Source organism: Zalophus californianus, chromosome 7, assembly GCF_009762305.2.
Source record: "Zalophus californianus isolate mZalCal1 chromosome 7, mZalCal1.pri.v2, whole genome shotgun sequence".
Taxonomy (NCBI): Eukaryota; Metazoa; Chordata; class Mammalia; order Carnivora; family Otariidae; genus Zalophus; species Zalophus californianus.
Window position 1 is genome coordinate 112,835,106 of NC_045601.1, and position 20,670 is coordinate 112,855,775.

Sequence of the window (20,670 nt, forward strand, 5' to 3'; positions counted from 1 at the left end):
ATGCAGGCAAAACTAATCTATGGTGATAAAGGTCAGAAAAGGTTGGGGGTATCACCTGGGATAGGGAATAAGGAGACTCCTGGTGGGATGTTGGAAATGCACTATGTGTCGATCTGGGTAGGTGGTGGTTATATACTTAACGTACACGTGAAAAGAATCATCAAGCTGTACATAAAAATTCAAGAAGAGAATGAGAATACAAGTCAAAGACTGGGAGAACATTTTTCCAAAAGACGTATCCGATGATCAGATTGTTATCCAATATACACAAAGAACTCTTAAAACACAGTAAGAAAACAAACCCAATTAAAAAATAGGCAAAAGACCTGAACAGACACCTCACCAAAGAAGATGTACAGATGGCAAATAATCATCTTGAAAAGATGCTCAACATCATGTATCATTAATGAATTGCAAATTAATGAAATACCACTACATATCTTTAGAATGGCCAAAATTCAAAACACTGACAACAAATGCTGGTAAGCATGTGGAGGAACAGACACATTCATTCACTGCTGCTGGTGGGAATGCAAAATAGTACAATCACTCTGGAAAATAGTTTTCGCAGTTTCTTACAAACTAAACACAGTCTTAACATAATCCAGTAATCACATTCCTTGGTTTTCCCAAGCTGAAACCACGTCCACACAAAAACCTGAACATGAATGTTAAAGGCAGCTTTATTCATAACTGCCAAAACTTGGAAGCAATCAGGATGTCCTTCAGTACGGGGCGCGCCTGGGTGGTTCAGTCGTTAAACCGTCTGCCTTCAGCTCAGGTCATGATCCCAGGGTCCTGGGATCGAGCCCCGCGTCGGGCTCCCTGCTCAGCAGGAAGCCTGCTTCTCCCTCTGCCTCTGCCTGCAGCTCCGCCTGCTTGCGCTCTGTCAAATAAATAAAATCTTCACAAAAAAAAAGATGTCCTTCAGTAGGTGAATGCATAAACAAACCGTGGCACATCCAAATAAGGGAATATCATTTGGTGCTAAAAAGAAGTGAGCTATCAGGCCATGAAGTCATGGAGTAAACTGAAATGCGTATTATGAAGTGAAAGAAGCCAATCTGAAAAGGCTACATACTCCAACCATATGACATTCTGGAAAAGGCAAAACTATGGAGACAGTAAAAATATCAGTGATTGCTCGGGGGTGGGGATATGAATAGACATAGCACAGAGAATTTTTAGGACAGTGAAACCATTCTGTATGATACTATAATGATAAATATATGTCATCATACATTTGTCAAAACTCACAGAATACACAGGAGTGAACTCTAATGTAAACTATCGACTTCTGAGTGTCAATGAGGGTTCACGGACAATTAAAAGTACCACTCTCGTGGGGGATGCTGACCGTAAGGGAGATGGGGGGGCGGTGACGGGATAGAAGGGAACTCTCTGTACCTCCTGTTCACTTTTGCTGTGAATCTAAAATTGCTCTAAAACAATATTTTTAATTCATCGAAGCATACACTTGAGTGCAGTAAACTAAATTATGTTTCAATAAAAAAGTAGAAAAAGAGATCTAAGAAGAAAAAAATTGGGGGCGCCTGGGTGTCTCAGCCGTTAAGCAGCTGCCTTCAGCCCAGGTCACGATCCTGCGGTCCTGGGATCAAGCCCCGCATCGGGCTCCCTGCTCCGCAGAAGCCTGCTTCTCCCTCTGCCTGCCGCGCCCCCTGCTTGTGTGCTCACGCTCGCTCACTCTCTCTGACAAATAAATCTTAAAAAAAAAAAAAAAAGAAGAAATATTTAAGGTAATCTATGGCGTTAGAAGTCAGGATAGTGATTACCCTTGAGCAGAATGAGCTGGTGACTGGAGAAGATACAAGTGGGGCCTCCTGGGGAATAAGAATGCTATGTCTTGATATAGGTGCTGGTTACCTGCAGGTATATTCACTTTGCAAAAATTCATTTCACTATATACTTTAGATGTATGCACTTTCACTATACATATTACAATTCAATCAAAAAGTTTACATTAAAAAAGTGTACAATGAAAGCACAGACATGCCATCTAATTCACCAAAAAATATGTTCAATCTGTCTAAAACGAATCTTCTCTTCCCCATAAGTCACTCATCTTCCAGACAGAATCTCTTCAACTTAAGAAATTCCAAAGTATAAACTTTTTTCTACCAAATAAAATTCTGCACATCACTGACAAACGGCATTAATCACTGTATCTACAATTTCACTTTCAATTTAGGAATAAATGCATTCACAAACAACCTTTCAAAATCTAGCCAGCTTCTAAGTAGAACTTCTATACCCACCACATATGACTGACACCATCTTTCATCCAGTTGCACATGTCAGAAATCTTGCTGCCTCTCTTCTCCTTTCCACCTTCCCATACCTCATCCAATCCGTCTCTGCTCTTAAGAGTCAAGCCCTCTCTTCAGTCCTCACCAACTCAGTGCTATGGACTGAAATGTCTGTGTCCCCCCAAAATTCACACATTGAATGCCCAATGTGATGGTGTTTGGAGTTGAGACCTTTGGGAGGTGATTAGACCATAAGGGCACTGCCCTCATGAATGAGATTAGTGCCCTTAGAAAAGAGGCTGGAGAGATCCCTTACCCCTTCCACCCCCATGAGGTTACAGTCAGAACACAGCATAATCAATGAGGAAGCAGACTCTCACACCAGACTCACGGATTCTCCCAGTGCCTTGATCTTGGATTTCCAGCCTCCAGAACTATGAGAAACAAATTTTTGCTGTTTATAAGCCACCCAGGCTGTGGTATTTTGTTGTAACAGCCTGAATGGACTAAAATATCCAGATTTCAGCCTATATTCATTCTTAGCTTTCCTACTCAGAGTTCCTTTACCTTGGGTCCACAGACCCCATAGTATATAGATAGAAGTATATTTAGATGTAAGTGGTTTCCTTCATAATCGTAGGTGTTTTATTTTATGCATTATTCCCGAAAAGAGGTCCATGGTCTTCATCAAACTGTCAAAGGGATCCATGGCCCAAAAAGGTTTAAATGATCTAACTGGACTCTGCTTCCAAGCTTATACTCTCCAATTCTCCTCCACACTGCTGCCAGGTATTTTTTGAAACATAAATATCATCTGTCATCCATCCTTAAAATCCTTAAATGGTCCCAAATGCTTCCAGGATAAAATCTAAAAACAGCATAGCAATCAAGTATGCTCATAACTGACCCCTGCTCATCTCCTCAGCTTCATCTTGCCTCTTGCCATACACTGCTGCTAACATACTGAGCTGTATCTGCAATTCTCTGAATTTGCCATGCCTTCTCACTCCTCTCTGCCTTTGCACAAGCTGCTCCCCCTGCCTTTTATACCCAGCTTAAGCACCATCTCCTCAGAGAAGCCCTCCTGGCCATCCTCCACTCCCAGTCTCAGTAAGATGCCCTGTCAGTGCTCACATCACTCTGTGATGATCCCTCCAAGGCAATTTCCTCACGGTGTTTGGTCAGTTTATTGGTCTGCCTCCCCTTCTACACTGTAAGCTTTCCTAGGGCAGAAGCCAAAGCAGGGTATATCATGCCTAACAGAGCTCAAGACCACAACAGAGTACTCAACAAATGCTTACTGAACAAGAGATTAGTCTTGGAAAAAGCCAAACTGGACAAACGCTGGTCTGAAACCTCATCAACTAATTAGGTGGCACTGATCTGGAGACTGCCATTAGCGCAAATTGCCCAGTTGAGGTAAGATAGTTCTGCATCTACTAATCTACCACCAATGTTCCTTCACTCAAGGCTGGGAAGTTAGCCTTTAGTAAATGTAATTACCATGGTCAGGCAATGTGCCAAAGGCTTGACAGGCATTAGAGCTCACTAAACCTCAAAGCAACTCTAAGATATTCTTTTTTATTATTATTTTGAAGATAAAGAGGCAGAGAGGTAAACTACCCAAAGTCAAGCATAAAATTTCCAAGTCAGGTTTTAAACTCAGGATTCCGATTCCAAAGCCCATGCCTAGCTGCTGAACTCGGTTGGTTTTCTGGAGATAAGAGATCAGCATGCCCTTGGGAAGAGCCTGGATTGGATGAGAGGCGACCTTTCATTAGCCAGTCAGCAAATAGAAAGGTCTTAATCCCCAGGCAGCACTACTATTAAATTCTTTAACATTTAATGTAACCTCACCCTGTAAGTATTAGTTGCAAAATCTAGAGGGGCTTATGAGATTTGTTTTTCCAAGAACAGTAAGTAAAGCTAGTGAACAGCAAGTAAAAATGGGTGAAACTCTGTTGAACTCTCCATCGGACTCTCCATCGGGATTGAGAAGGGAGAAGAAAAATCCATCTCACAGATAGAGTTGGTTGTGGCAATACCAATAAGGGAAAGAAGGTAGATGGAGTCTCCACAGCCTGCTACAAAGAGACACCACGAAACACCATCCTTTAACTGGCTGAAAAGGTGTCTTTGAGCTTAGAAAAAGAAAGAGCCCAGGGGGTTCTAAGAGATGGAACACCAATCTGCTGAAAGCTGCTGCATTTCCACTAAACTTTAGCTTGGAATGTGCACCACAGCTCCTATTCTATGATCTTTAGCACTTCCCTGCAAGAACCCAGGGGACTCACACCCTGCACTTCTAGAGAAGACAGCGTGTTCTTTAATCCCACCCACCACCTGTTCACATTCGTTTCTCTAGCCCTTACAGATGCAGCCACCTCTCATATTTTGATTAGAAAGTGGTGACCACAAGGGGCGCCTGGGTGGCTCAGTCGTTAGGCGTCTGCCTTCGGCTCAGGTCATGATCCCAGGGTCCTGGGATTGAGCCCTGCATCGGGCTCCCTGCTCCGTGGGAAGCCTGCTTCTCCGGCTCCCACTCTCACTGCTTGTGTTCCCTCTCTCGCTGTGTCTCTCTCTGTCAAATAAATAAATAAAATCTTTAAAAAAAAAAAAAAGTGGTGACCACAAAGCATCTTCATTCCTAATTACCACCACTCCACTTCCATCTACATTTCCCCATCTTCATCCCCCTCACACTCCAGTCTTCCCCTTGACCACCTTCTGTGTCCTTCCTCTTCCAACTCACCCTCAAATCTAGTTGATACAGACCTGTCCAGTGACTTTTTTGCACCCCAAATTTAAAGGGAAAACCAACACAGCCCATTCTTCCTAGTTCCTAACTCCAACCAAAACAACATACAACGTAACTAGTGAAAACTATTCAGGTAAACCTAGGGAGCATTCAACTAGAATACCTCCCTAGTCACTAGGCAGTTTAAAACCAAGGGTAAGAAAATGGAGTCTTTAGGGACATACACTTCTATTCAATAGAACAGGTTTTTCAATAGAACTGTGGCTATCATTCTCTAAACTAATCCATACTGATACTGAGATTATAAGCCCCTAAAGACACCCAAGTATATACCATGCCATCTCCATACTTTCCCTCAAGATTGTATCTTTATAATTTAAGTCACAGCAACTATTCCCTGATTATATCCTGCCCAATATGCAATGAAGAAAAAGATTAGCCTTACAAATAAAATGCACTGTTTGAGCACCTCTCACTGGCAGTGGGGGGAAGAGTGCGTGACAGATGACAGGGAGAGCTAATTAACAGTGACCTATCCACAGAAACAGGGAATATAGGCCTCAAAGATTATATGAACATCCCCCCAAATCAACAAAAGAATAAAACAAAAGTTCCCCTAAGCAAACATTTCTACAGATCAACATCAAGAACACTCCTTTATTTTTAAAGGTGAGTAGCACAGCTTTGTGTTACATTAAAAGAGAAAGACAAACTACATAAAATCATGTAAAGTCATATACTGTGAAGATTTTATATACACATGCAAAGTTTCATATGCAAACATACACAGACTTGAAAAACCTGGTTTTCTAGATTTCAGTGGCAACCGAAGAAGAAAACAAGTAATACCATCCATTCCTTCCCAGGTGCAAAAACCTAGAAATCGTAAATCTAGAACACAACTCACACTGAAATATATCATACCTTCTCCCACCTCCAGTTTATTTTTTATTATTTTTTGCTGGTTAATATATTTCTGGACAGTTTAAATATGATTGTATTATTTAATACAACAGAGCCTGTCTGCAAATTAGAAACACAAAATGCTGTGGTGTGGTCTCCTCTCATCCCTCCCACCAACCACCCACAGCCAGGGTGATAGCAAGCTCCCAGGACATTCTTCTGCCCTAATCACACCTGCCTACAATACAGGACATCTGGTACTGTTGAATGAATAGATGCACCTTCTTCCCATTGCATTCTTCCTTCCTCTGGTCAACAGCTGCAGCCACAACTCCAGATGTCCAGCACTGTTTGCAGCTCTGTCCCCGAGCCTCAGGAATGACATGGCGTTTTCTTTCAATTTGTACCATTCCCTCAGCCTGGTGCATCACAGTAGTTTTGCCCACTGCTGCTGGATATTTCAATTCATTCCACCTTCTTCTGTACATGGGAACTTGAATTTACCAGAAAATCCAATGCACTTATCCCCAATCACATATCAAAAGCTTCCATATCAGATTTACATTTGTAAAAACAAATATTCCTCCACAAGAGTCACAGTCCAAAGGTGAATACCTTCAAAAAGTCTCTCACTAAAGAGAAAAAAAAAACTGATTCTCCATTAGTCCAATACCTCCCTGTATAGGTCTCTGAGGTTGCCAGTTTAAGAATGCTAAGAGCAAAGATGATTGACTTAAAAGCTAACATAAAAAAAAAAAAAACCTGTTCAAATTATGGACTTACTTGTACTGACATTTTAATTCCCAAACTGATCAAAGGAACACTTCCCAGTAATCTGAATTAACAATAGCATTGCTTCCCCCAATAGAAATAAAATGTTAGAGCTGCAAAGAAACTTAGAGCTAAATTAGACAAGTCCCTCATTTTCAAAAGACAAGAAAACAGGGGTCTGAAGAACTCACAAGAAAATAGGCTTGAAAATGTCAATTATATCTCAACAAAGCTGAAAAGAGAAAAAAACAGGCTTGAAAATCCTGGTTGTCTATCAGGTCAATGTTCTAGAAGAGCACTGTCCCAAAGAACTTTCTGGAAGGATGAAGTGTTCTATGTCTGTATTCCCCAATAGGGTAGCTACTGAGCTGTGAATACTTAAAATGTAGCTAGTATAACTCAAGAACTGAATTTTTTATTTAATTACTATGAATTATAAGTCACTACATGTAGCTAGTGGCTACCATAATGCCTAGCACAATTCTAGAATATGTTCTTAGATTCTGATTTTTAAAACAAAGTTGCTTAACCTCTCTTCTGCATTTAACACATACAGTAAATTTCTTCTTCATGTCTAAAACATCTCATTCAGCAACCTAATCTTGTTACATAGGGACCCAGTCCACCGCAGGATCAGCCTGTTTCTCAAAGCCCCTAGCAGAACTGAGTGACAATTATGTCATCCACCCGTTTGGAATGAAGTCCCTCTTTTACAAACTGCTCTGATACAAGTCCCACACACCCAACAAGCCTGAATATGGATGATTTTTGAAGTGTCTCATTAAAATTATACCAGTGTTGGGCTGTGACCAGTCACTTCCTACACGTGGCATTGTACCAAACTTTACCTTTCTTCAAAAAGAAAAAAAGAATTTTAACCTCGATCTTTATGATTATAGGATTCTGAAACTTTGTATCAGTTTGCACACACACAACCTCTTTATGATCTAATAAAAATCCAAAATTATATTAGTTCTCACAGTCTTAGTATTCTGTTCTCAGTAAATACATTTAACATGCTGGGTTCTTTTTTTTTTTTAAGATTTTATTTATTTATTTGACAGAGAGAGACACAGCGAGAGAGGGAACACAAGCAGGGGGAGTGGAGGAGGGAGAAGCAGGCTTCCCAGCGAGCAGGGAGCCCGATGCGGGGCTCGATCCCAGGACCCTGGGATCATGACCTGAGCCGAAGGCAGGCGCTTAACAACAGAACCACCCAGGCATCCCTGGGTTCTTTTCTTAAGGACTTTATTCATTTCGAAAGGTTCTTAGCCTGGGGCGCCTAGGCGTTGCAGTCAGTTAAGCAAGTGTCCTACTCTTGGTTTCAGCTCCACCGGGATCTCAGGGTCATGAGATAGGGCCCTGTGTCGGACTCTACTCTCATCGCAGAGTCGGCTTGAAATTTTCTCCTCTCCCTCTGCCCCTCCCGCTCATGCTCATGCTCGAGCTCTCCTCCTGCATGTACTCGCTCTCCTTCTCTCTCTCCCTCACGCCCTAAAATAAATTTTTAAATCTTTAAAAAAAAAAAAGATTCTTAGCTCTCTGATTTTTCGACCTAGGAAAAGGTTAGTCTATGAGAACTAATGTTAACTTTAATACCATTGAGGATTAAGAAGAGATTTAATTAGTCAAAACTTTCAGGTACGACTTAAAGTACTGAGTTCTCTTTTTTAGGTAGGAGGACAGTAAATGGGAGAAAAGAATACCGAAAGACCTGTATGTCCTGTACGTTAACTGGATCTAACTCTAAAAAGCTGTTGCCTCAAGCTAGTGTAAACAAAGACCATGTTTCCTTAAAAAAAAAAAAACCTCTGTGTTCTGTCACATCAAAGGGACAAATTTTATGTTTTCTCAATACCCAAATGTAATCAGGAAAACAGAGCAAGTAGATAAACGTACTGACAGTGAATATATCATTATATCATGTCACATCTTCAGGTGCGCATAATACTCAAAAATGCAAAGTAAAACTGCACAAATGAGCTGTTTTGTTTTTAAGGGAATGTTTAAGGGGGCTTTATAATCAAGGGATAATTAGTGACATCACTGGAATAAACATTCTACTGATTATCTAGTAATTCATGCTGTATTCACTTGAACTTGAAAGCCCAGGTTAAACTGGTTGAAGTGTCGCAACATGTTCTAACTGGGAGACTAAGGCTGAAGAATCCAGGGCCCTACACTGTTCAGAGCTAGGCACACTAGCCAGATGACTAATGAAGTGACAGAAACAGAGTTCTACATCAATTCCCAAGGCCTGGGCTCAGAGGGAGAAAAAAGAAAAAAACAGAGATTCTATTTAAGCTAACTAGTTAATACCTTGTGATTCCCAGAAGTAAAATGGAATAAAACAAATCATCTTATATTTCAATCAACCTGCTACTAGTAACCTCTTCAGGAATGGAATACAGTTTGTAAGAGGACTCGATCTCTGCCTAACCCCATTTTATTTAAAATACATCATTATCTAGCATATCTAGTTGGTGAATAAAACGCTTCAACAGAATAGATCACAAAAAAATACTGGTATCTATTTCCTTAAAGAAAATGTATCCGTGTGATATTTATTTTATGACACGATTCATTAAGAGCTTATTTTTTATCAAAAACAATGAATGGTTTACCAAATAAATTCCATATTTAAATACTCCATTATTCCCTAAATATGAGACTGCACATTTATGTATACTATACTTTAAAATTATGAAAGAGGGGTGCCTGGGTGGCTCAGTCGTTAGGCATCTGCCTTCGGCTCAGGTCATGATCCCAGGGTCCTGGGATCGAGCCCCGCATCGGGCTCCCTGCTCCACAGGAAGCCTGCTTCTCCCTCTCCCACCCCCTCTGCTTGTGTTCCCTCTCTCGCTGTGTCTCTCTCTGTCAAACAAATAAATAAAATCTTTAAAAACTAGGGCGCCTGGGTGGCTCAGTTGGTTAAGCGACTGCCTTCGGCTCAGGTCATGATCCTGGAGTCCCGGGATCGAGTCCCACATCGGGCTCCCTGCTCAGCAGAGAGTCTGCTTCTCCTTCTCACCCTCCTCCCTCTCATGCTCTCTGTCTCTCATTCTCTCTCTCAAATAAATAAATAAAATCTTAAAAAAAAAAAAGACTGTCTAAAATCTTTAAAAAATAAATAAAATTATGAAAGAAATAGTACTTCCCAAAATTTTCCGTATTACATTACAGTAGAGATGCTCTCCAATTGTAAAAGCAAAATATCAACAATTGGATTTTTACATTTAATAAGTAAAATTAGAAAAAAAAGTCCATCTTTCCCCATCCTATCTAATTATCCTTTTTTATTATTCTGCAATACTCAGTACATTAGCGTCTTAGTCTTCTTCCTCTTTTTTGGAATGTCTGCTCTTCCAAAAACTTTTGAAAATACCTCTGAATTTACATGTATTAGTACGTTTTTACTGTCTGAACAATTTAAAAGGTAGCTTCAATTAATAACACTTATACCTGTGTAGTTTAAAAGTGCTTTTGTTATGAGTATATTTCAACTAAAAAAAATACTATTTCACTTCAGATTTGACTATTACAAACTAGTATGTTTTTCGCATGATTACAGAATGCCTAAAAATGAGCCAAGAAAACGTTCACATTTCACTAAAAGTTTTAAGTACATATCTCAGAGAAAAAACTATTTATGATCATTGACTCTAAAAGCATTGTATACACCATGCAAACACCTTACAAATTTTTTTTAAGATTTTATTTATTTATTTGACAGAGAGAGACACAGTGAGAAAGGGAACACAAGCAGGGGGAGTGGGAGATGGAGAGGGAGAAGCAGGCTTCCCGCTGAGCAGGGAGCCTAATGCGGGGCTGGATCCCAGGACCCTGGGGTCCTAACCTGAGCCAAAGGCAGAGGCTTAACGACTGAGCCACCCAGGCGCCCCACCGTACGACTTTTATAAAGAGGTAAATCTTCAACAATTTCCAAGGTAGCTATGCTTCCCAGTGGAGAAATGCTCTCTATAAAATAATAACTTAATTACTTGCACACAATTATACAATATAAACCAAGAGAAGGAAAAGTAGAAACTTTACTTGTTCAAGCACTCAACACACTTGCATTGTATGCTCCTCTTGTCATTCCATTTTCTAATTGCATTCCCACAAGCAAGACCTCACAGCTTTCCTATCTAACCCAGCCCCACTGACTGGTGTCCCGACTCAACAGCAGCCTAAGTCACTACAGAGCAGAGCAGTCCTAAGGAACTGCCTTCAGTCTACTGGTGCCAGAACATTCTGGTTAGAGGCTCCTCTGCAAAGGGCTGGGTGTGGGCCGTGGCTAGCTGACTTTATAGACGTACGGCTTCCACAGAATGCAATGCTGACTGAAGTTTTCAGATAACACACTCACCTTCATTTTCATCAAAGGAAAAGGCAAAAGATACCTCCTGAATGGCTTTCACAGCTACCTACTTCTCTCCATTCTCCCTGGCTACTACTACTCCTCCAATCATCCCTACTCTGGGTTACTCCTCCTGACAAGACTTCTGAACCTCTGGCAACTCCCCACGAACATAAAAACATCACATTCAAACACACAATCATATCCACACACCCAGGCCACTCTCAACATCATCAAATCTTTCACGTTAAAGAAAATCACGTCACTACCTGCTCGAGGTTCTCCCATAGTTCCTTAGTGAACTCAAGATAAAAGTCCAAAGATTTAGGCATTGCCTATAGAGTCCTGCATCACCAACTTCTCTCACCATCTCTAGTGGACCCCCCCCCTTCACAATCTACCAATCAACCCCAATGAACTTCTGGTTCCTCAAATGTGGAGTGCTCTCACATCCAGGCCTTCATCCATGCTACTCCCTCCACATGAAATAAACTCTATTTCCATTCTCTCCTAGCCTTCCTGCAGGCCTAAGCTGGTGTCACTTCCTCCAGGCTACGTTCCTCTACCTCCACCTCAATTAGGGTAAATGCCCCTCCCATCGCACCCTATACCAATCCTAACACACTTTATTCTGTCCCTTTACTTTTCTATGCCCTCTGCCCCCAGAGGATGGGGCCAGTGCCCTTGTCCACCACTGTATTAGAGACACCCAATTATTTGTTGAATATATTCAAGTTTACTTAATGAACATAGCATGAATGTGGCCCATACAATAAGGGACAATGTTCAAAGCCAGTTATGATAAAACTAGGCAGCAGTATCATTACACTTTGGTATAAAATGCAAACTACACAGCTACCTACAAACTCCTTTAGAAAAATTTAAAGCATTACAACATTAAAAAAGAACTCTCTTCAACATAAAAATATTAGTTTTGTGCTCCCAACTCCTGTTAGGCAAACTGCAGTTCCTAAAAAGGGCCAAATTGAAAGTAACAAAAAAGCAGGCCTGACTGCTTATAGGTCAGGTATGGGATCAGTTTAACTATTCCTCCCTGCAACTATCAAACTTTCTTGGCATTATTCAGAACTCTGCTGGCTAAAAGTAAAAGGCTATTCCATTTCCTTAATTTCTCCATCTTGCTGTAAGTCTTTCAATAAGGGTTCCACTCATGATAATGGTCCCAAGGACATAAACGTTGCCAGGAAACAAGCCTCTGAAACAACCTGGGCATTAGTTGCCATTGGCAGCTACTTTCTTTGAGCCACATGTCTTCTTATGAGTTACAATCAGAGGCTTGTGACACCAGATTTTTCTAGGGCAGTAGACGGATATCATAAACGTGATGGTACCAAGCACTCTGGAGAGCTCACCAGCTCCACTCTAAACTCCCTGTAAGCAAAAGGCAAGTTATCCACCCTCTTAAGCCTCAACTCCCTCATCTATAGAGATAATGGTTCTACCTTCTAAGATTTCTGGGAATTAGATGACCTGTGAAAGCGCTTAGCAGACAACCCAATTATTAGGAAGACTATAAAACCTAAAATATTTTCACATCTTCAAAACCTGTGGTAATACCATAACTTATTTTTGACTAACATCTTTCCACCAGGAATTTTTTGAGAAAGAAAAGGCAGAAAGATGCGAAAATGAGAATCTATTTCTTTGTTGCGAACAACACAGAAAACTACATTAAGATCCACTTTCTAATCTTTCTCTGCACTCCCCCAAATCAGACTTAATCTGTACCTCAACCATTCCTAACACCTGGGAGATAGCAAAAATAAAATACTTAAATACATCTTCCCAAGATGTTCTCGCCGAAATAATCATTTCCTTACTGCCTCTATGCACCTTGAAATCTACTATGTCTTATAGGAAAATTTAAAAAAAAAAAAAAAAGAAAAGAAAAAGGGGCTCAATCACAAAAGTCCTTCAAAGTCTCCGGTTTCTTTACAATACAATTAGAATCGTAAGTTAGGATGGAGGCACCTGTTAGGAAAGAGAGGTGGTAAATTCACGAAACTCCAAGCATTACAAGGACAATTTAAAATCTCTATGTGGAAAAGTTGATTTCCCACCTCCTATTTCTTCACTCTAACACAGGATGGCCAAGTAATAATGCAGGCTGGCCGATGTGAATATTTTTATCATTTAAAAAAATGAGGAGAAAGGAATTTGAGCCAATTGAGCAAACTGGCTCTCACGTTCCCAAGCCAGGCTGACTTGAGTTTTATTTATTTTTTTTTAAGACAAGGAAATTTTACAGATCTTCTGACACATGTTTTAAATAAAGGTGAGAGCTCTACAGTCTTATAACTTTACACTAGCCTGGATTCTGGGCTGGATTTTTAAAAAATGGGTGACGTGTGAACAGCTTCCTAAAAGCAAATAGGGCACTGGGATATAATTTAGGAAGTGATGATGCAAGTCTCTAGGGGACAGGGCGGGGGGGTGAAAAAGTCAGAGGAAATACCCTCCTGGTGCCTGGGCACCAACTCATACCAAGGCGGGGAGGGAGGGCTGGCCTCCACATGCCAAGGGAAAGGGACACCCCAGCTCCACCCGGAGGTGCCAACACCGCCCCCTCATCCCTCCCTGCTGCCCTGCCCCCCTCACCCGTGGCCCGGGTGGCCCCTGTTGGCCCAAACCTCAGGTAGGAGAGTCCCAGGGGGTGGCAGAGCACCCCGGACACGGCCTTCTCTGCCCACCTCCAGCTCCCTACCCAGCGCCCCTCCCCGAGATGCGGCCCCTGCCTCCTCCCAGTAGGCCCGGCTAGGGCCCAGCCCCCAGGGTTCCGGCCTCCCGCGGCCCCAAGGCCTGCACGGGCAGCCCCCGCGCCCGCGCCCGCGCCCCCGGCCCCCGCCCCCACCCGGCCGGACACTTACCCCCAGAAGCCGCAGGGACAGCGAGGCGGCAGGCTGGGCGCTTTGCTGCGCTCGCTCCCGGCGTCTCCCATGGTGCTCGGCGGCGGCGGAGCTCGGCGGCGGCAGCGGTGGCGGCGGCTGGGCCTGGGCCCCGCTCGAAGGAGGCGGCGGCGGCGGCGGCGGCGACGGCGGCGGCGTCGGGGGGCTCGGGGCGGGGGGGAGGGGGAGGGAGCGGACGCGCGGGCGGGCGCGAGTCCGGGGCTCCGAGCCGGGATTCCAGGCCGGTCAGCTGGAGGCGGGCCGCACCACTCGGCCTGCAGAGACGGGGGGGGCCGGGGGAGGCGCGGAGAGGAGAGGGAGGGGAGCTGAGGAGGAGGGGCGTACGGGTGAACCCAGGACCGCGGGGGAGGAGGGAAGACCCGGCGCCCTCGGCAGCTCCCACCGCCGCTCGCAGCCAGAGCGATGTCCCGTGCGGCGGCGCTGGGAAGGACCTGAGGCCCCCGCCGGCTCTGGCGTAGCAGCGGCCGCTATGAAGCCAAGGGCCCCGCTCACTCCGTCACTCTCTCCTCCCCCGGAGGCTGCGCTGACCGGACAATGGCCGCTCCGCCCCCTCCCCTCCTCACACACCCCTCCCAAGGAGTCACAATGGTCTCGCCCGGGGGAGCCGCCGCCAAAGCCCAGCAGCTGATCAGCTGGGATCCGGGCGTGCCACTTTGTTCAGCGCCTCAAAGGAAAAGTATTGGGCTGTGGGCAAAGCCGAGAGCGTCGGGCTATCACTCGGCGAAGGGCCTCTGAGGCTCTCGTATTCTTGGAACTTTTAAAATCTGAGGCAAACTTACCTTCTCCCCGTCTGAAGAAGGGGAGCAGGCTTCTGAGCACTCGGGGACGCGCTGCCTCCCCTCAAACGCGAATGGTACGCCCCAAGCGGGAGGGGGAGGAGCGGATTAGTTGTTTAGGGTAAGTCGGGCCAGTCCCAGAGCGGCAGACGGGTGCTGCGCATGCGTCCGGAGACCCCGTAACCGGGTGCTGGGAGGGGCCAGGAGGGAGTGCATCCAAACCCGGAAGTGGGTCTTGGTTCTCCCGGGGCTGCGGGGCACTTCGTCTGCGGGGAGGGACGGAACCGGCTGCTGCGGGCCCTGGGCGATGCCAGAGACCATTTCTCCACTAACTGCCAATCCCCTAGAAATCGCTATCTTCCCAGTCCCCCCACACTGGACCCACTCTTCCAGTTCCACCTGGAGAACTGGTCTCCTCTTGGCAGTAATGAACTTAATGGGAAATGCCCCTCCCCACCCCCGCCCCAGGAAGGGCGGGAGGGTAGTATCTCAGTCAAGTTCCGTGCCCCTTCTTACTCATAGATGCCCCCCATCCTCAGAGACGCAAGTCCACTCCCTATGCCTCGACTAGGAAAACCTCTCTTTTTCTAGAGTGGACACGTTGGTTTTTAGAGGGGAACTATGGCCGAATCAGTGATGAAAATTGATGTAACCAAAGAAGTTCGAGCCACTAAAAAATAAGCCTTTAGCACTCCATGTCTTTGATCTTGAACTCATTCTGAGTTCCAGCCAATCGTGAGTAGAATGCGATTGTTGGTGACAAATTTCAACGCGAAGGAAACTTGCACCATATCTCCTGGAGAGGTGGCCCACAGCTGAGACCCTTGTGGGCGAAATTCTAGGTCCCTGCTACTTGGCAGGAAGACTTCCTGGCTCTAGGCGGGAATACGGGACCCTCAGAGGGTATTACGTAGATTAATATTATTTCTATATCTGCCATTATATTTGTGCATGATTTGTGAACTTAACATTTATGACACTTCTTTTGGCCTCTAAAGAGCAAAGATCACATTTAGTTTAGCATCCTCTTAAAGATGCTGTTGATGATGATGACAGTGATTGCAAAAATCAAGTCATTTACAGCCAAAGCATCCCCCAGTGGAGAGTGCTGATTTTCGTAATACTGAGTTTCAACTTTGTGGATTTTCACAAGCCTTCAATAAATATTTCTTTTTTTTTTAGATTTTATTTATTTATTTGACAAAGAGAGACACAGCAAGAGAGGGAACACAAGCAGGGGGAGTGGGAGAGGGAGAAGCAGGCTTCAGGCCAAGCAGGGAGCCCGATGCGGGGCTCAATCCCAGGACCCTGGGATCATGACCTGAGCCGGAAGGCAGACGCTTAACGCCTGAGCCACCCAGGCGCCCCCTTCAATAAATATTTCTGTCCAAAAGTCCATAGAATGGATGAGACCATACAGCACACTAGCTTTCACTGGACTCATATTGCCCTTAAATCTTCACTGACATAAAATTGCCACATTCATGAAAGACTTAGAGCCTTGGACTTTAACAGACCAAGATTAAGTGGGACTCTCTCTCTATTGGCATCTTGATGATCTTTTATATATGGAAAAGGAAACCCTAAAACCAAAAGGAAAATTTAGTATATACTGTGATTGTCATCTTACAAACTGCTTGCCTACCTGTCTGCCAGTTTTCATTTTTACAAGCATTTACCAAGTACCCAGTATGTGCACAAAATTTTCTAAGGCCATGTCCCTCCTGTTCCCCTCTGCCCCGCTGCTCTTCCTCTCTCTTGCCCAGCACACTCCTACTGTCCCTTTAGACATATGTTATCTCTTCAGTCCCTTCCATACTCTTGACAAGGCAGAATTGGTCCCTCCTTCCCCAACCCACATAATCTCCATTATAGGACCAAGAAATATACGTGTTGGTCTCTTATCACAAAACCTAGCTCCAGAAGGTTTGGCTTTTCGAAATTTCTAACTGCTGGGAGACCAACCATGAGAGACTATGGACTCTGAGAAAATGAACTGAGGGTTTTGGGGGGGGGGGTGGTTGGCCGGGTGATGGTTATTAAGGAGGGCACGTATTGGCTGGAGCACTGGATGTTATATGCAAACAATGAATCATGGAACACTACATCAAAAACTAATGATGTAATTTATGGTGACTAACATAACATAATAAAATAAAATTTAAAAAAAAATAGCTGCTGTGTACCCTCAACCCAGTGGGGGGAGGGGGGGAATACAAGACCCTTAGAGGGTATTACCCAGATTAATTTTATTACCAAATGCTATTTTATTTCTATATATGCCGCTATGTTTGTTCATTATCTGTGCACCTGTGGGATCCACCAGTCTCTGTGGGATTGAAGCCAACTCAATCCATGTTTGCTGCATGGAAGAGCTAATCTGATAAGAAGCCACTCTTAGTCAAGCCTCTTTCATCTGCAAGAAACATAAACCACTGGAACTTCATGCAAAAATTAATGAATTAATTAATAATTTATGGAAGGAAATACTCTTAAAGAACCCAAGGACACAGAGAGGAAAAAGATCTCATGAAGGACTGGAAGAGGGGTCTGAAATACTAACAGAAGCCAAGTAGCTAGTCCCTCATTATCTCTTTTTCTCTCTGGTCACATGTTCTTCCATCTCTCACTCTGCAGATCTGCTTTCACTGCTGCTCTGGGAACACAGCGGAACGTGACTGTCCACGCTTGCCTTGCCTCACTTCAAGAACCAGCAGAAATTAATCAGTTATCTATGAATCCCAGTTCTCAGGAGAAAGAACCTGACTGGTCAAATTTATGTTAGGTTGTCCATTCTTGATAAAGTTGCTTTGAGCCAGTCCAGGCTCTTTGTTTTGTAATGCATACAGGACTGCCAGAGGCCCATCCTTGTAGCCTGTGGGTCTCAAAAAAGGTCAGTGATGTTCTTGACAAAGATTCCAAAGGTATCTACCAGAGACCAAAAAAGGAGTCAATTGCAGCCTGAAATCAAAAAGCATAAAGAACAGTGGACATGATGGGGTGCCTGGGTGGCTCAGTCGTTAAGCGTCTGCCTTCGGATCAGGTCATGATCTCAGGGTCCCGGGATTGAGCCCCGCATCGGGCTCCCTGCTCAGCAGGAAGCCTGCTTCTCCCTCTCCCACTCCCCCTGCTTGTGTTCCCTCTCACTGTGTCTCTCTCTGTCAAATAAATAAATAAAATCTTAAAAAAAAAAAGAACAGTAGACATGTTCAAGAATTTTCCAACAAACTAACTCCTACTCAAACTATTTCAGGCCTAAAATTAAATGGCATTCCCTCAAAGAAGCTTTCACTGATCCCCAGCCCCAGTTAAGATTATGTTGTCCCAGGCACCTGGGTGGCTCAGATGGTTAAGCGTCTGCCTTCGGCTCAGGTCATGATCCTGGGATCCTGGGATTGAGTCCCGCATCGGGCTCCTAGCTAGGCGGGGAGCCTGCTTCTCCCTCTGCCTCTGCCTCTCTCTCTCTGACTCTCATGAATAAATGAATAAAACATTTTAAAAAATAAATAAATAAGATTATGTTGTCCCATTTTATCTTCCTTTGTAGAACCTATCATGGTTTATAATTAAATATTTATTTGTGTGTTTTCTCTCCAAAGATCATGTCCGTTTTGCTCACCACAAAAAAAATGCCCACATACAATGCCCAGGACACATTTGGTAGACATTAGTAAATGTTTGTTGAATGGAAAAAAATAACCAATGTGAAGCCCATATATGAATTGTCACCCCATTCAGACTGTCCTGGGGATTTTCTATCACACCTTCCCTAGAAGACACCGAAGCTCACTGTGAGCCTTTTTATCACACTGAGTTGTACGAAATGAGACCCAGTGTTCATCTTCCCAAGGTTTCTATCAGAAGAGCTCTTGAACCAGTTCCTATAACATGCCCACTTAGTTGGCTGAAAGGTAAGAGAAGACATAAAATTTCAGGGCATCATCAAATTAGGGGACCAAAGTATGGGGGTAATTGACAGAAGTGCTTTTGTCATAATTGTCTTGACTATTTCCTAGTGTAGATTACATTCCAGATGAACCCATGATGTGACTCTTGGGTGTAGTTTGCAATCACCATTGGCCTAAAAGGAGCCATCTACATGCTCAGTAGGGTCTAATAAAGGATAATATTAATGCTTCAGCAGCCAGAGCTCTTGAAGTAGCAACTGAGGTTGTGTGGGAAAGAGCCAGGTGTGACTAAAGGGCAGGAGCTCACAAGGACTGCTTTCTTGGTAATCCTGAGTCCAAAGACCTTAGCCCTGCAAGAGATGGCCAAAAAGGAAAACACTTGTAGAGACCTGAGAGGAGCAGATCCGTCCTCCAACTCAGATTCTAATTCTTACCCCACAGCTCTAACTCCCAGTTCAAACCCTTCCATCATTGTAATTCATTCTACCCTGGCATTAGTCCCAATGTCCAATCCAAACTAGCCTCCATCTTCATCCTAATCCCAACATCATCTGTAAAAGTTAATCCTAGATTTCAGACCTAATCCCAATCCTAATTCTGTGAGTTTAACGAAGGCTCCTTGCCTTGCCACTGAGTTATTTTCTTCAGTTACTCCTTCTTATGTCCCTTGACCCAGACTCACTCCTGGGGACAGAGGAGAATCCTATGACACTCTGGACCCCTGGGGAGAATGGGAGCCAATTTCAATAATCCTAAAAAATCCTAAAAAAGAAAAGGGGCTTGGGCTGCTAGGAAAGAGAAAATGGAGCATCTTTCACCTGCAGCGACCTTTCCCAGCTGCAACATGTCCTGTTTGCCAAATTCAGGAACTGCTTAGCCTCTGAAAGTCCAGAAAAGATGCAATCCAAATCACCTGTGTAGACTTAGGAATGTGTGCTACAGCTGGCCAAGAGCAGATCTGAGACCTTTCTGCAAAATGATAGGGTTAGATTAGATGAGTGTCTTTCGAACCACGTTCTCAGAGAGCAAGAATTCTGGTTTCTGCTCTCCTCCCACACTTGGGTTTGGTTTTTTTTTTTAAGTCACTGAACTAGACCCTCCCTAAGCTTGCTTCTGGCCCTTGAGTTTTCTGATGTGCAGTTGATTCTTTTAGTCACTTACGGTCCACTTGGCGTGGATAAACTCTCAGAACCAAGAGAAAAGAAGAGCAACCAAGCATACCATCTCCAGCCCTTCTCAGGAAGCTAAAAATAAATTAAATAAAATGAAGAGTGCAACGCAAAAGAGAGGGGAGGGGAGGAGAGAATGCTGCCATTTCACATTTCGTGTTCCCATGTTCATGAAGCAATTGCTGATTTCCCTGCTGCTCACACCCATCGTGGTGTGAAATTTGATTTTACTGACTTTTAAATTTCTTTTCAAGAATGGAAATACTGTTTTTCCCAGAAATACTTGACCTTTGTGGGGAAAAAATTTTCAAATAATGAGAAAGCAAAAGTCCTCCCTAATACCACTCCCTGGAGAGACTCTTAACGGTTTGTTACATAGCCTTCCAGGCTTCTCGTTTATATACTGTTAGATAAACAGGGTCATATAACACAGAGTATACTCTGATTATTTTTAACTTAGAAATATGTCATGGACATCTTCCACATCCATGCATGTAGCTTCGCAGTATTGTCCATAGCTAAATTATTAGGGTTCTCTGAAGATATATAGGATATATATGTTCTATTGGTTAAGATATATATGAAACCAGGGGCACCTGAGTGGCTCAGTCAGTTAAGTGTCCGACTCTTGGGGCGCCTGGGTGGCTCAGTCGTTAAGCGTCTGCCTTCGGCTCAGGTCATGATCCCAGGGTCCTGGGATCGAGCCCCGCATCGGGCTCCCTGCTCAGTGGGGAGCCTGCTTCTCCCTCTCCCACTCTCCCTGCTTGTGTTCCCTCTCTCGCTGTGTCTCTCCCTGTAAAATGAATAAATAAAATCTTTAAAAAAAAAGTG

At 43.8% G+C, this 20,670-nt stretch overlaps 1 protein-coding gene and 1 long non-coding RNA gene across 4 annotated transcripts in view; one reads left to right on the plus strand and one right to left on the minus strand.

The window, feature by feature from the left end:
• Positions 1-14,893, minus strand: part of ZFAND3 (zinc finger AN1-type containing 3) — a 331,317-nt gene extending 316,424 nt beyond the window's left edge. The window contains exons 1-2 of one of the 3 annotated variants that reach the window (XM_027601469.2): positions 14,766-14,885; positions 13,948-14,240 (exon numbers count right to left, since the gene is read on the minus strand). In XM_027601469.2, coding sequence (XP_027457270.1) covers positions 13,948-14,018 — 71 coding nt within the window. In that variant the 5' untranslated portion in view covers positions 14,019-14,240; positions 14,766-14,885. Of the gene's footprint in view, positions 1-13,947; positions 14,241-14,765 lie in introns of all 3 variants that reach the window. The other 2 variants (XM_027601467.2, XM_027601470.1) reach the window with 2 other exon arrangements.
• Positions 14,338-18,209, plus strand: LOC113926502. Its single transcript, XR_003521331.2, has 3 exons — positions 14,338-14,839; positions 15,354-15,497; positions 17,400-18,209. It is a non-coding gene; the product is annotated as an uncharacterized LOC113926502 (long non-coding RNA).
• Positions 18,210-20,670: the final 2,461 nt, after the last annotated feature.